Here is a 15,000-nt window from a genome sequence, read left to right as displayed (position 1 = left end):
AAATAAGTATTTGACCCCCTCTCAATCAGAAAGATTTCTGGCTCCCAGGTGTCTTTTATACAGGTAACGAGCTGAGATTAGGAGCACACTCTTAAAGGGAGTGCTCCTAATCTCAGCTTGTTACCTGTATAAAAGACACCTGTCCACAGAAGCAATCAATCAATCAGATTCCAAACTCTCCACCATGGCCAAGACCAAAGAGCTCTCCAAGGATGTCAGGGACAAGATTGTAGACCTACACAAGGCTGGAATGGGCTACAAGACCATCGCCAAGCAGCTTGGTGAGAAGGTGACAACAGTTGGTGCGATTATTCGCAAATGGAAGAAACACAAAATAACTGTCAATCTCCCTCGGCCTGGGGCTCCATGCAAGATCTCACCTCGTGGAGTTGCAATGATCATGAGAACGGTGAGGAATCAGCCCAGAACTACATGGGAGGATCTTGTCAATGATCTCAAGGCAGCTGGGACCATAGTCACCAAGAAAACAATTGGTAACACACTACGCCGTGAAGGACTGAAATCCTGCAGCGCCCGCAAGGTCCCCCTGCTCATGAAAGCACATATACAGGGCCGTCTGAAGCTTGCCAATGAACATCTGAATGATTCAGAGGAGAACTGGGTGAAGGTGTTGTGGTCAGATGAGACCAAAATGTAGCTCTTTGGCATCAACTCAACTCGCCGTGTTTGGAGGAGGAGGAATGCTGCCTATGACCCCAAGAACACCATCCCCACCGTCAAACATGGAGGTGGAAACATTATGCTTTGGGGGTGTTTTTCTGCTAAGGGGACAAGACAACTTCACCGCATCAAAGGGACGATGGACGGGGCCATGTACCGTCAAATCTTGGGTGAGAACCTCCTTCCCTCAGCCAGGGCATTGAAAATGGGTCGTGGATGGGTATTCCAGCATGACAATGACCCAAACACACAGCCAAGGCAACAAAGGAGTGGCTCAAGAAGAAGCACATAAAGGTCCTGGAGTGGCCTTGCCAGTCTCCAGACCTTAATCCCATAGGAAATCTGTGGAGGGAGCTGAAGGTTTGAGTTGCCAAACGTCAGCCTCAAAACCTTAATGACTTGGAGAAGATCTGCAAAGAGGAGTGGAACAAAATCCCTCCTGAGATGTGTGCAAACCTGGTGGCCAACTACAAGAAATGTCTGACCTCTGTGATTGCCAACAAGGGTTTTGCCACCAAGTACTAAGTCATGTTTTGCAGAGGGGTCAAATACTTATTTCCCTCATTAAAATGCAAATCAATTTATAACATTTTTGACATGCGTTTTTTTGGATTTTTTTGTTGTTATTCTATCGCTCACTGTTCAAATAAACCTACCATTAAATTATAGACTGATCATGTCTTTGTCAGTGGGCAAACGTACAAAATCAGCAGGGGATCAAATACTTTTTACCCTCACTGTATATAGCAGTGACTATAAACTACCACCACACCACCAGGCCTATAGATGGCGCTGTGCTATATGTTTAACTGTGTTATCTGTGTGTATTATCACCTGGTATATAGCAGTGACTATAAACTACCACCACACCACGGGCAGCCGTGCTCCCTCGCTGGATGATGAAGAAGAAGAGGAGGATAGACTCCAGGCTATGATTTCAATGATCTGCTGGCGGAACCTCACAGATCCTAATGTCATGAAAGGTTTTTATCCCGTCACCTGACCTACCTCAAAACACCCCTCCCCCCCTTACAAACTTCACTACCCACAATTCACCTCCTGGTCCATCCCTCCCCATCCTACCCTGCATGCACCCCAAACCTCTCCAATCCAAACCTCTCTCCTCTAAAGCGCTGTGTGTCTTTGTCCCAACAGTGCAGGGTAGGTTGGATGCTTGGGAGAGTGGAGGGCTCTCTTTAATACAAAATGACAAAACTAGTTTGGTATAAAGTTCCTCATCATCACATGATAAATAATGCATTTCCACTTGACACTGATAATGTGTTATGATAGTGACCTGACTGCACTGATTCATTAACATTGATGTTGGCTAGACCGTGGTGCATTGCCATGGTGAGAACTACAGCTAGGTCAAGTGGCACGTCCGTCCGTCCGTCCGTCCGTGTGTATGTGTGTGTGTGAGAGAGAGAATCTGATGTAACTGATTCATACTGTAGGCTAGAATTACCTGACCCCCCTTTATTCAGCATTTACATCAGTGTTCCCCTGTAGGAACTTTGAATCAACAGGCTGCTTGTACTTCTGTAGATAGATTCTATTTCAATTGTCAGGGTAAGAGGCGCTAAGCAACGATGTACTGTATATAAACCCTGGATTGCTGATGCTGTGTATTGGCCAGTGAGAAGCTTTGAAGCCACTGGTCGGTCATATTGCTATTCCCCAGTAGGAGCAGTCCTCCATAGGAATGAATGGAATTCTACAGTATTTCAATAATATGTGTTAAGGACAACATTTTTACCATGTTAGTCCCAGTTAATATGGTCCTCTCCTCTCAATGGAGCAGTACCATGTTAGTCCCAGTTACTATGGTCCTCTCCTCTCAATGGAGCAGTACCATGTTAGTCCCAGTTACTATGGTCCTCTCCTCTCAATGGAGCAGTACCATGTTATTCCCAGTTACTATAGTCCTCTCCTCTCAATGGAGCAGTACCATGTTAGTCCCAGTTACTATGGTCCTCTCCTCTCAATGGAGCAGTACCATGTTAGTCCCAGTTACTATGGTCCTCTCCTCTCAATGGAGCAGTACCATGTTAGTCCCAGTTAATATGGTCCTCTCCTCTCAATGGAGCAGTACCATGTTAGTCCCAGTTAATATGGTCCTCTCAGTGGAGCAGTACCATGTTAGTCCCAGTTAATATGGTCCTTTCCTCTCAATGGAGCAGTACCATGTTAGTCCCAGTTATTATTGTCCTCTCCTCTCAATGGAGCAGTACCATGTTAGTCCCAGTTACTATGGTCCTCTCCTCTCAATGGAGCAGTACCATGTTAGTCCCAGTTAATATGGTCCTCTCCTCTCAGTGGAGCAGTACTATGTTAGTCCCAGTTAATATGGTCCTCTCCTCTCAATGGAGCAGTACCATGTTATTCCCAGTTACTATGGTCCTCTCCTCTCAATGGAGCAGTACCATGTTAGTCCCAGTTACTATGGTCCTCTCCTCTCAATGGAGCAGTACCATGTTAGTCCCAGTTATTATGGTCCTCTCCTCTCAATGGAGCAGTACCATGTTAGTCCCAGTTACTATGGTCCTCTCCTCTCAATGGAGCAGTACCATGTTAGTCCCAGTTACTATGGTCCTCTCCTCTCAATGGAGCAGTACCATGTTAGTCCCAGTTACTATGGTCCTCTCCTCTCAATGGAGCAGCACCGTGTTAGTCCCAGTTACTATGGTCCTCTCCTCTCAATGGAGCAGTACCATGTTAGTCCCAGTTACTATGGTCCTCTCCTCTCAATGGAGCTGTACCATGTTAGTCCCAGTTACTATGGTCCTCTCATCTCAATGGAGCAGTACCATGTTAGTCCCAGTTACTATGGTCCTCTCCTCTCAATGGAGCAGTACCATGTTAGTCCCAGTTACTATGGTCCTCTCCTCTCAATGGAGCAGCACCATGTTAGTCCCAGTTACTATGGTCCTCTCCTCTCAATGGAGCAGTACCATGTTAGTCCCAGTTACTATGGTCCTCTCCTCTCAATGGAGCAGTACCATGTTAGTCCCAGTTACTATGGTCCTCTCCTCTCAATGGAGCAGCACCATGTTAGTCCCAGTTACTATGGTCCTCTCCTCTCAATGGAGCAGTACCATGTTAGTCCCAGTTACTATGGTCCTCTCCTCTCAATGGAGCAGTACCATGTTAGTCCCAGTTACTATGGTCCTCTCAATGGAGCAGTACCATGTTAGTCCCAGTTACTATGGTCCTCTCCTCTCAATGGAGCAGTACCATGTTAGTCCCAGTTATTATGGTCCTCTCCTCTCAATGGAGCAGTACCATGTTAGTCCCAGTTACTATGGTCCTCTCCTCTCAATGGAGCAGTACCATGTTAGTCCCAGTTACTATGGTCCTCTCCTCTCAATGGAGCAGTACCATGTTAGTCCCAGTTACTATGGTCCTCTCCTCTCAATGGAGCAGTACCATGTTAGTCCCAGTTATTATGGTCCTCTCCTCTCAATGGAGCAGTACCATGTTAGTCCCAGTTACTATGGTCCTCTCCTCTCAATGGAGCAGTACCATGTTTGTCCCAGTTACTATGGTCCTCTCCTCTCAATGGAGCAGTACCATGTTAGTCCCAGTTACTATGGTCCTCTCCTCTCAATGGAGCAGTACCATGTTAGTCCCAGTTACTATGGTCCTCTCCTCTCAATGGAGCAGTACCATGTTAGTCCCAGTTACTATGGTCCTCTCCTCTCAATGGAGCAGTACCATGTTAGTCCCAGTTACTATGGTCCTCTCCTCTCAATGGAGCTGTACCATGTTAGTCCCAGTTACTATGGTCCTCTCCTCTCAATGGAGCAGTACCATGTTAGTCCCAGTTACTATGGTCCTCTCCTCTCAATGGAGCTGTACCATGTTAGTCCCAGTTACTATGGTCCTCTCCTCTCAATGGAGCTGTACCATGTTAGTCCCAGTTACTATAGTCCTCTCCTCTCAATGGAGCAGTACCATGTTAGTCCCAGTTACTATGGTCCTCTCCTCTCAATGGAGCAGTACCATGTTAGTCCCAGTTACTATGGTCCTCTCCTCTCAATGGAGCAGTACCATGTTAGTCCCAGTTACTATGGTCCTCTCCTCTCAATGGAGCTGTACCATGTTAGTCCCAGTTACTATGGTCCTCTCCTCTCAATGGAGCTGTACCATGTTAGTCCCAGTTAATATGGTCCTCTCCTCTCAATGGAGCAGTACCATGTTAGTCCCAGTTACTATGGTCCTCTCCTCTCAATGGAGCTGTACCATGTTAGTCCCAGTTACTATGGTCCTCTCCTCTCAATGGAGCAGTACCATGTTAGTCCCAGTTACTATGGTCCTCTCCTCTCAATGGAGCAGTACCATGTTAGTCCCAGTTACTATGGTCCTCTCAATGGAGCAGTACCATGTTAGTCCCAGTTAATATGGTCCTCTCATCTCAATGGAGCAGTACCATGTAGTCCCAGTTAATATGGTCCTCTCCTCTCAATGGAGCTGTACCATGTTATTCCCAGTTACTATGGTCCTCTCCTCTCAATGGAGCAGCACCATGTTAGTCCCAGTTACTATGGTCCTCTCCTCTCAATGGAGCAGTACCATGTTAGTCCCAGTTACTATGGTCCTCTCCTCTCAATGGAGCAGTACCATGTTAGTCCCAGTTACTATGGTCCTCTCCTCTCAATGGAGCAGTACCATGTTAGTCCCAGTTACTATGGTCCTCTCCTCTCAATGGAGCAGTACCATGTAGTCCCAGTTACTATGGTCCTCTCCTCTCAATGGAGCAGCACCATGTTAAATCAAATTCAATCTAATCAAATTGTATTTGTCACATGCGCCGAATACAACAGGTGTAGACCTTACCGTGAAATGCTTATTTACAAGCCGTTAACCAACAATACAGTTCAAGAAAGAGTTAAGAAAATATTTACTAAATAAACTAAAGTAAAATTTTTTATTAAAAAGTAACACAATAAAATAACAATAATGAGGCTATATACAGGGGATACCGGTACTGAGTCAATGTGCGGGGGTACAGGTTAGTTGAGGTAATTTGTACATGTAGGTAGGGGTAAAGTGACTATGCATAGATAATAAACAGCAAGTAGCAGCAGTGTAAAAACAAAGGGGGGAGGGTCAATGTAAATAGTCCAGGTGGCCATTTGAATAATTGTTCAGCAGTCTTATAGCTTGGGGGCAGAAGCTGTTAAGGAGCCTTTTGGACCTAGACTTGGCGCTCCGGTATCGCTTGCCGTGCGGTAGCAGAGAGAACAGTCTATGACTTGCTTGACTGGAGTCTTTTACAATTTTTTGTGCCTTCCTCTGACAATGCCTAGTATATAGGTCCTGGATGGCAGGAAGCTTGGACCCAGTGATGTACTGGGCCGTACACACTATCCTCTGTAGCGCCTAATGGTCGGATGCCGAACAGTTGCCATACCAGGCGGTGATGCAACCGGTCAGGATGATCTCGATGGTGCAGCTGAAGAACTGTTTGAGGATCTGGGGACCCATGCCAAGTCTTTTCAGTCTCCTGAGGGGGAATAGGTGTTGTGTCCTCTTCACAACTGTCTTGGTGTGTTTGGACCATGATAGTTTGTTGGTGATGTGGACACCAAGGAACTTGAAACTCTCTCCACTACATCCCCGTCGATGTTAATGGGGGCCTGTTCGGCCCTCCTTTTCCTGTAGTCCACGATCAGCTCCTTTGTCTTGCTCACATTGAGGGAGAGGATGTTGTCCTGGCACCACACTGCCAGGTCTCTGACCTCCTCCCTATAGGCTGTCTCACCGTTGTCAGTGATCAGACTTAATGATGGTGTTGGAGTCGTGCCTGGCCATGCAGTCATGGGTGAACAGGGAGTACAGGAGGGGACTGAGCACACACCCCCGAGGGGCCCCTGTGTTGAAGATCAGCGTGGCAGATGTGGTGTTGCCTACCCTTACCACCTGGGGGCGGCCCGTCAGGAAGTCCAGGATCCAGTTGCAGAGGGAGGTGTTTAGTCCCTGGTTCCTTAGCTTAGTAATGAGCTTAGTGGGCACTATGGTGTTGAACGCTGAGCTGTAGTCAATGAACAGCATTCTCACATAGGTGTTCCTTTTGTCCAGGTGGGAAAGGGCAGTGTGGAGTGTGATTGAAATTGCGTCATCTGTGGATCTGTTGGGGCGGTATGCGAATCGGAGTGGGTCTAGGGTTTCCGGGATGATGGTGTTGATGTGAGCCACGACCAGCCTTTCAAAGCACGTCATGGCTACTGACGGCTATCGCTTTCTTGGGCACAGGGACTATGGTGGTCTGCTTGAAACATGTAGGTATTACAGACTCGGTCAGGGAGAGGTTGAAAACGTCAGTGAAGACACTTACCAGTTGGTCAGCGCATGCTCTGAGTACACGTCCTGGTAATCCGTCTGGCCCTGCGGCCTTGTGAATGTTAACCTGCTTAAAGGTCTTGCTCACATCGGCTACGGAGAGCGTGATCGCACAGTCTTCCGGAACAGCTGGTGCTCTCATGCATGCTTCAGTGTTGCTTGCCTCGAAGCGAGCATAAAAGGCATTTAGCTCGTCTGGTAGGCTCGCGTCACTGGGAAGCTCGCGGCTGGGTTTCCCTTTGTAGTCCGTAATAGTTTGCCATTCCCCAGTAGGAGCGGTCCTCCATAGGAATGAATGGAATTCTATAGTATTTCAATGAACATTTTCAAGGATAAAATTATGCATCTAATTATTGTTGTTGTTGTAGTGGGGACAGTAACATTAGTAATCTAAAACAATTATACTTTAAGTTAATTTTTTCCATGTTATTCCCAGTTAATATGGTCCTCTCCTCTCAATGGAGCAGTACCATGTTATTCCCAGTTACTATGGTCCTCTCCTCTCAATGGAGCAGTACCATGTTATTCCCAGTTTCTATGGTCCTCTCCTCTCAATGGAGCAGTACCATGTTATTCCCAGTTACTATGGTCCTCTCCTCTCAATGGAGCAGTTCCATGTTAGTCCCAGTTACTATGGTCCTCTCCTCTCAATGGAGCAGTACCATGTTAGTCCCAGTTAATATGGTCCTCTCCTCTCAATGGAGCAGTACCATGTTAGTCCCAGTTAATATGGTCCTCTCCTCTCAATGGAGCAGTACCATGTTAGTCCCAGTTTCTATAGTCCTCTCTTCTTAATGGAGCAGTACCATTTTAGTCCCACTTTCAATGGTCCTCTCCTCTCAATGGAGCAGTACTATGCTAGTCCCAGTTACTATGGTCCTTTCCTCTCAATGGAGCTGTACCATGTTATTCCCAGTTACTATGGTCCTCTCCTCTCAATTGAGAAGTACCATGTTAGTCCCAGTTACTATGGTCCTCTCCTCTCAATGGAGCAGTACCATGTTAGTCCCAGTTAATATGGTCCTCTCCTCTAAATGGAGCAGTACCATGTTAGTCCCAGTTAATATGGTCCTCTCCTCTCAATGGAGCAGTACCATGTTAGTCCCAGTTTCTATAGTCCTCTCTTCTTAATGGAGCAGTACCATTTTAGTCCCACTTTCAATGGTCCTCTCCTCTCAATGGAGCAGTACTATGCTAGTCCCAGTTACTATGGTCCTCTCCTCTCAATGGAGCAGTACCATGTTAGTCCCAGTTACTATGGTCCTCTCCTCTCAATGGAGCAGTACCATGTTAGTCCCAGTTACTATGGTCCTCTCCTCTCAATGGAGCAGTACCATGCTAGTCCCAGTTACTATGGTCCTCTCCTCTCAATGGAGCAGTACCATGTTAGTCCCAGTTACTATGGTCCTCTCCTCTCAATGGAGCAGTACCATGTTAGTCCCAGTTGTTGTGGTCCTCTCCTGTCAATGGAGCAGTACCATGTTAGTCCCAGTTAATATGGTCCTCTCCTCTCAATGGAGCAGTACCATGTTAGTCCCAGTTACTATAGTCCTCTCAATGGAGCAGTTCCATGTTATTCCCAGTTCCTATGGTCCTCTCTTCTCAATGGAGCAGTACCATGATATTCTAGTTACTATGGTCCTCTCCTCTCAATGGAGCAGTACCATGTTATTCCCAGTTACTATTGCCCTCTCAATGGAGTGGTTCCATCTTAGTCCCAGTAGTTATGGTCCTCTCCTCTCCTCTCAATGGAGAAGTACCATGTTAGTCCCAGTTACTATGGTCCTCTCAATGGAGCAGTACCATGTTAGTCCCAGTTAATATGGTCCTCTCCTCTCAGTGGAGCAGTACTATGTTAGTCCCAGTTAATATGGTCCTCTCCTCTCAGTGGAGCAGTACCATGTTAGTCCCAGTTAATATGGTCCTCTCCTCTCAGTGGAGCAGTACTATGTTAGTCCCAGGTAATATGGTCCTCTCCTCTCAGTGGAGCAGTACCATGTTAGTCCCAGTTAATATGGTCCTCTCCTCTCAGTGGAGCAGTCCCATGTTAGTCCCAGTTAATATGGTCCTCTCCTCTCAGTGGAGCAGTACCATGTTAGTCCCAGTTAATATGGTCCTCTCCTCTCAGTGGAGCAGTACCATGTTAGTCCCAGTTAATATGATCATCTCCTCTCAATGGAGCAGTTCCATGTTAGTCCCAGTTTCTATAGTCCTCTCTTTTTAATGGAGCAGTACCATTTTAGTCCCAGTTACTATGGTCCTCTCCTCTCAATGGAGCAGTACCATGTTAGTCCCAGTTACTATGGTCCTCTCCTCTCAATGGAGCAGTACCATGTTAGTCCCAGTTTCTATAGTCCTCTCTTTTTAATGGAGCAGTACCATGTTAGTCCCAGTTACTATGGTCCTCTCCTCTCAATGGAGCAGTACCATGTTAGTCCCAGTTACTATGGTCCTCTCCTCTCAATGGAGCAGTACCATGTTAGTCCCAGTTACTATGGTCCTCTCCTCTCAATGGAGCTGTACCATGTTAGTCCCAGTTACTATGGTCCTCTCCTCTCAATGGAGCAGTACCATGTTAGTCCCAGTTACTATGGTCCTCTCTTCTTAATGGAGCAGTACCATGTTAGTCCCATTTAATATGGTCCTCTCCTCTCAATAAAGCAGTACCATGTTAGTCCCAGTTACTATGGTCCTCTCCTCTCAATGGAGCAGTACCATGTTAGTCCCAGTTAATATGGTCCTCTCCTCTCAATAAAGCAGTACCATGTTAGTCCCAGTTACTATGGTCCTCTCCTCTCAATGGAGCAGTACCATGTTAGTCCCAGTTAATATGGTCCTCTCCTCTCAATAAAGCAGTACCATGTTAGTCCCAGTTACTATGGTCCTCTCCTCTCAATGGAGCAGTACCATGTTAGTCCCAGTTGTTGTGGTCCTCTCCTGTCAATGGAGCAGTACCATGTTAGTCCCAGTTACTATAGTCCTCTCAATGGAGCAGTTCCATGTTATTCCCAGTTACTATGGTCCTCTCTTCTCAATGGAGCAGTACCATGATATTCTAGTTACTATGGTCCTCTCCTCTCAATGGAGCAGTACCATGCTAGTCCCAGTTACTATAGTCCTCTCCTCTCAATGGAGCAGTACCATGTTAGTCCCAGTTACTATGGTCCTCTCAATGGAGCAGTACCATGTTAGTCCCAGTTAATATGGTCCTCTCCTCTCAGTGGAGCAGTACTATGTTAGTCCCAGTTAATATGGTCCTTTCCTCTCAATGGAGCAGCCCCATGTTAGTCCCAGTTACTATGGTCCTCTCCTCTCAATGGAGCTGTACCATGTTAGTCCCAGTTACTATGGTCCTCTCCTCTCAATGGAGCAGTACCATGTTATTCCCAGTTAATATGGTCCTCTCCTCTCAGTGGAGCAGTACCATGTTAGTCCCAGTTAATATGGTCCTCTCCTCTCAGTGGAGCAGTACCATGTTAGTCCCAGTTACTATGGTCCTCTCCACTCAATGGAGCAGTACCATGTTAGTCCCAGTTAATATGGTCCTCTCCTCTCAGTGGAGCAGTACCATGTTAGTCCCAGTTACTATGGTCCTCTCCACTCAATGGAGCTGTACCATGTTAGTCCCAGTTATTATGGTCCTCTCCTCTCAATGGAGCAGTACCATGTTAGTCCCAGTTGTTATGGTCCTCTCCTGTCAATGGAGCAGTACCATGTTAGTCCCAGTTACTATGGTCCTCTCGTCTCAATGGAGCAGTACCATGTTAGTCCCAGTTACTATGGTCCTCTCAATGGAGCAGTACCATGTTATTCCCAGTTTTATGGTCCTCTCCTGTCAATGGAGCAGTACCATGTTAGTCCCAGTTACTATGGTCCTCTCGTCTCAATGGAGCGGTACCATGTTAGTCCCAGTTAAAATGGTCCTCTCCTCTCAATGGAGCAGGACCATGTTATTCCCAGTTTTTATGGTCCTCCCTTGTTAATTGAGCAGTGCAATGTTAGTTCTCGTTACTATGGTCCTCTCCTCTCAATGGAGCAGTACCATGTTAGTCCCAGTTACTATGGTCCTCTCGTCTCAATGGAGCAGTACCATGTTAGTCCCAGTTACTATTGTCCTCTCCTCTCAATGGAGCAGTACCATGTTAGTCCCAGTTACTATGGTCCTCTCGTCTCAATGGAGCAGTACCATGTTAGTCCCAGTTACTATTGTCCTCTCCTCTCCGCTCAATGGAGCAGTACCATGTTAGTCCCAGTTATTATGGTCCTCTCTCAGCACTGTTGGGTTCTGGGGCACAAAGAAATGCTTTGATTATTTGCTCTGTTGTTATTCCCTTTTGCACTCTTTTTGGTTTGGTTTGAAACCCTTCTGTGTAGTTTTAGTTTTGGCTCCATTGTCTTCATTTACGTTCAACATGCCTGACGCATTTGCATGTGAGATATGCAGCAACCAGTTTCATTTTGTTTTAATAGAATGTGTTAAAATATATATATATATATATATATATACACAGTGGGGAAAAAAAGTATTTAGTCAGCCACCAATTGTGCAAGTTCTCCCACTTAAAAAGATGAGAGAGGCCTGTAATTTTCATCATAGGTACACGTCAACTATGACAGATAAAATGAGAATTTTTTTCTCCAGAAAATCACATTGTAGGATTTTTAATGAATTTATTTGCAAATTATGGTGGAAAATAAGTATTTGGTCACCTACAAACAAGCACGATTTCTGTCTCTCACAGACCTGTAACTTCTTCTTTAAGAGGCTCCTCTGTCCTCCACTCGTTACCTGTATTAATGGCACCTGTTTGAACTTGTTATCAGTATAAAAGACACCTGTCCACAACCTCAAACAGTCACACTCCAAACTCCACTATGGCCAAGACCAAAGAGCTGTCAAAGGACACCAGAAACAAAATTGTAGACCTGCACCAGGCTGGGAAGACTGAATCTGCAATAGGTAAGCAGCTTGGTTTGAAGAAATCAACTGTGGGAGCAATTATTAGGAAATGGAAGACATACAAGACCACTGATAATCTCCCTCGATCTGGGGCTCCACGTAAGATCTCACCCCGTGGGGTCAAAATGATCACAAGAACGGTGAGCAAAAATCCCAGAACCACACGGGGGAACCTAGTGAATGACCTGCAGAGAGCTGGGACCAATGTAACAAAGCCTACCATCAGTAACATACTACGCCGCCAGGGACTTAAATCCTGCAGTGCCAGACGTGTCCACTTGCTTAAGCCAGTACATGTCCAGGCCCCTCTGAAGTTTGCTAGAGTGCATTTGGATGATCCAGAAGAGGATTGGGAGAATGTCATATGGTCAGATGAAACCAAAATAGAACTTTTTGATAAAAACTCAACTCGTCGTGTTTGGAGGACAAAGAATGCTGAGTTGCATCCAAAGAACACCATACCTACAGTGAAGCATGGGGGTGGAAACATCATGCTTTGGGGCTGTTTTTCTGCAAAGGGACCAGGACGACTGATCCGTGTAAAGGAAAGAAGGAATGGGGCCTTGTATCGTGAGATTTTGAGTGAAAACCTCCTTCCATCAGCAAGGGCATTGAAGATGAAACGTGGCTGGGTCTTTCAGCATGACAATGATCCCAAACACACTGCCCGGGCAACGAAGGAGTGGCTTCGTAAGAAGCATTTCAAGGTCCTGGAGTGGCCTAGCCAGTCTCCAGATCTCAACCCCATAGAAAATCTTTGGAGGGAGTTGAAAGTCTGTGTTGCCCAGCGACAGCCCCAAAACATCACTGCTCTAGAGGAGATCTGCATGGAGGAATGGGCCAAAATACCAGCAACAGTGTGTGAAAACCTTGTGAAGACTTACAGAAAACGTTTGACCTGTGTCATTGCCAACAAAGGATATATAACAAAGTATTGAGAAACTTTTGTTATTGACCAAATACTTATTTTCCACCATAATATGCAAATCAATTCATTAAAAATCCTACAATGTGATTTTCTGGATTTCTTTTCCACATTTTGTCTGTCATAGTTGACGTGTACCTATGATGAAAATTACAGGCCTCTCTCATCTTTTTAAGTGGGAGAACTTGCACAATTGGTGGCTGACTAAATACTTTTTTTCCCCACTGTGTATATATATATATATATATATATATATATATATCTCTTTCCTTTCTTTGCTCTGATGTAGTTTTCTCCTCTTCCTCTGTTGGTGCAGTCATTCTTTCTGCAATGCTGTTCACTGTAATTCTTCACTAACCCCTGTCGTCCCCTCGTCCCTTCCATTGTGACCGCTAGGTCCTGTGGGGTTCCGCAGTAGTAGAGACATCGACAAAACTTTGGTTCCTACCCTGTCACACTTTGGTTCCTACCCTGTTACAGTATCGTTATGTCAAGACCCGGGAGTATATTACCAAAAACCCTAAAATCACTTCCTGTTCAACTTTGAATTCAATTTACCCCCAAAAAAATACATTTTCTAGGGAGTCCGAATGCATGGTCTCCTTTCCACCAGCATTTTATGTTTGGTTCTGTTTTATCGTTTTGATTTCCTGGTTTTTCTGCTGAACAACCAAAGAGCAGCTACTCATATTCATAACAGGTCATCAGCTCTACCCTGAAGAATTAAGGTGAAGAGCATTTCTTTAATGTTCTTTCTTTTTTTGGTATTCCCTCATTGGCGTCCTTTTCGGTTTTTTGTTTGTGTTCCTTTTCTGTCGTCATGTTCTGGCTTTATGCTTCCTGCATGGCCTGAGAACCCTGCTGCCCTGTCTCTCTCCTCTTGTCCTTCTCCTCTCCCCCTCTCCTCTCCTCTCCTCTCCTAATGTTTTTGTTGGTCCTCTGTGGAGCCAGTCTGTTCTCTATGTTGGGTTCTTTCTGCCCCAGCATGCTCTGCTCTGTCTGCTCGCTGCCCATAACTTCTTCTTATTCATTTCCAAGTTTTTCTTTATTCTCAATATTCTCAATGTTGTGTGTTTTATGATGCCTGTCTGACTCACTTATGGATAACCACATAAATGTATACCTCATCTATGTGAGCGATGTACGCAAAATGAAAAATACATATTTGAAAGAGCAATTATTTATTTTTGAAGCTGAAATCGATTAATTAATTGATGTCATGTATAGTAACAGATCATGTAATTGGATGTTAGCTAGATTAGTTTAGTGTAGCTCAGTTGGTAGAGCATGGCGCTTGCAACGCCAGGGTTGTGGGTTCGATTCCCATGGGGGGCCAGTATAAAAATAAATAAAAATGTATGCACTCACTAACTGTAAGTCGCTCTGGATAAGAGTGTCTGCTAAATGACTAAAATGTAAAAAAAAAATGTCAAATGTGTCTCAGAGCACCTTAAGCTTCTCTGTCCCTACTGATTGTTTGATCTCTTTTCCTGTTGTTGTACTCCCCCTTGCTCCATCCCTCTCTCTCTCCCTTCTCTCTCCATCTGTCTTTCCATCCCTCTCTCTCTCTCCCTCACTCTCTCCCTTCTCTCTCCATCTGTCTTTCCATCCCCCCCCTCTCTCTCTCTCTTGCTCTCTCTCTCTCTCTCTCTCACCCTCTCTCTCTCACCCTCTCTCTCTCTCTCCATCCCTCTCTCCATCCCTCTTTCCCCTCCCCCTCCATCCCTCTCTCCACCCTCTCTCTCTCTCTCTCTCACCCTCTCTCTCCATCCTCTCTCTCTCTCCCTCTCTCTCACCCTCTCTCTCTCTCCCTCTCTCTCCCACTCTCTCCATCCTCCCTCTCTCCCTCTCTCTCTCCATCCTCTCTCTTTCCCTCTCTCTCTCTCCCTGTCTCTCCATCCCCCCTCCAGACCATGGGGAGATGATGGACATCCAGGGTGCGTATATAGGAGGCAGCCCGTCTTCATGGCAGCAGGCAGCAGAAAGCACCAGTCACATGTCGTCATGTCTGTGTTGCTCCACAGGGGGCAGTAACGTCTCATGGGAATACCCAGCAGGCTGCACCTGCATCCACGACCGGTGAGAATAC

At 45.9% G+C, this 15,000-nt stretch overlaps 1 protein-coding gene across 1 annotated transcript in view; it reads left to right on the top strand.

The window, feature by feature from the left end:
• The window catches only part of LOC311125993 (small G protein signaling modulator 2-like), a gene marked incomplete at its 5' end in the record, with an annotated part of 66,608 nt that overhangs the window by 23,172 nt on the left and 28,436 nt on the right, over positions 1–15,000 (top strand). Inside the window, 2 exons of the mRNA XM_084200016.1 lie at positions 1,527–1,664; positions 14,822–14,990. Of these exons, the coding sequence (XP_084056142.1) occupies positions 1,527–1,664; positions 14,822–14,990 (307 nt within the window). The remainder of the gene's footprint in view (positions 1–1,526; positions 1,665–14,821; positions 14,991–15,000) is intronic.

The sequence above is a fragment of the Coregonus lavaretus genome, assembly GCF_964263955.1.
Source record: "Coregonus lavaretus genome assembly, contig: HAP1_SCAFFOLD_1095, whole genome shotgun sequence".
NCBI lineage: Eukaryota > Metazoa > Chordata > Actinopteri > Salmoniformes > Salmonidae > Coregonus > Coregonus lavaretus.
The sequence above is the reverse complement of the archived record's forward strand: the minus strand, read 5'-3'. Positions and strand labels throughout refer to the sequence as shown.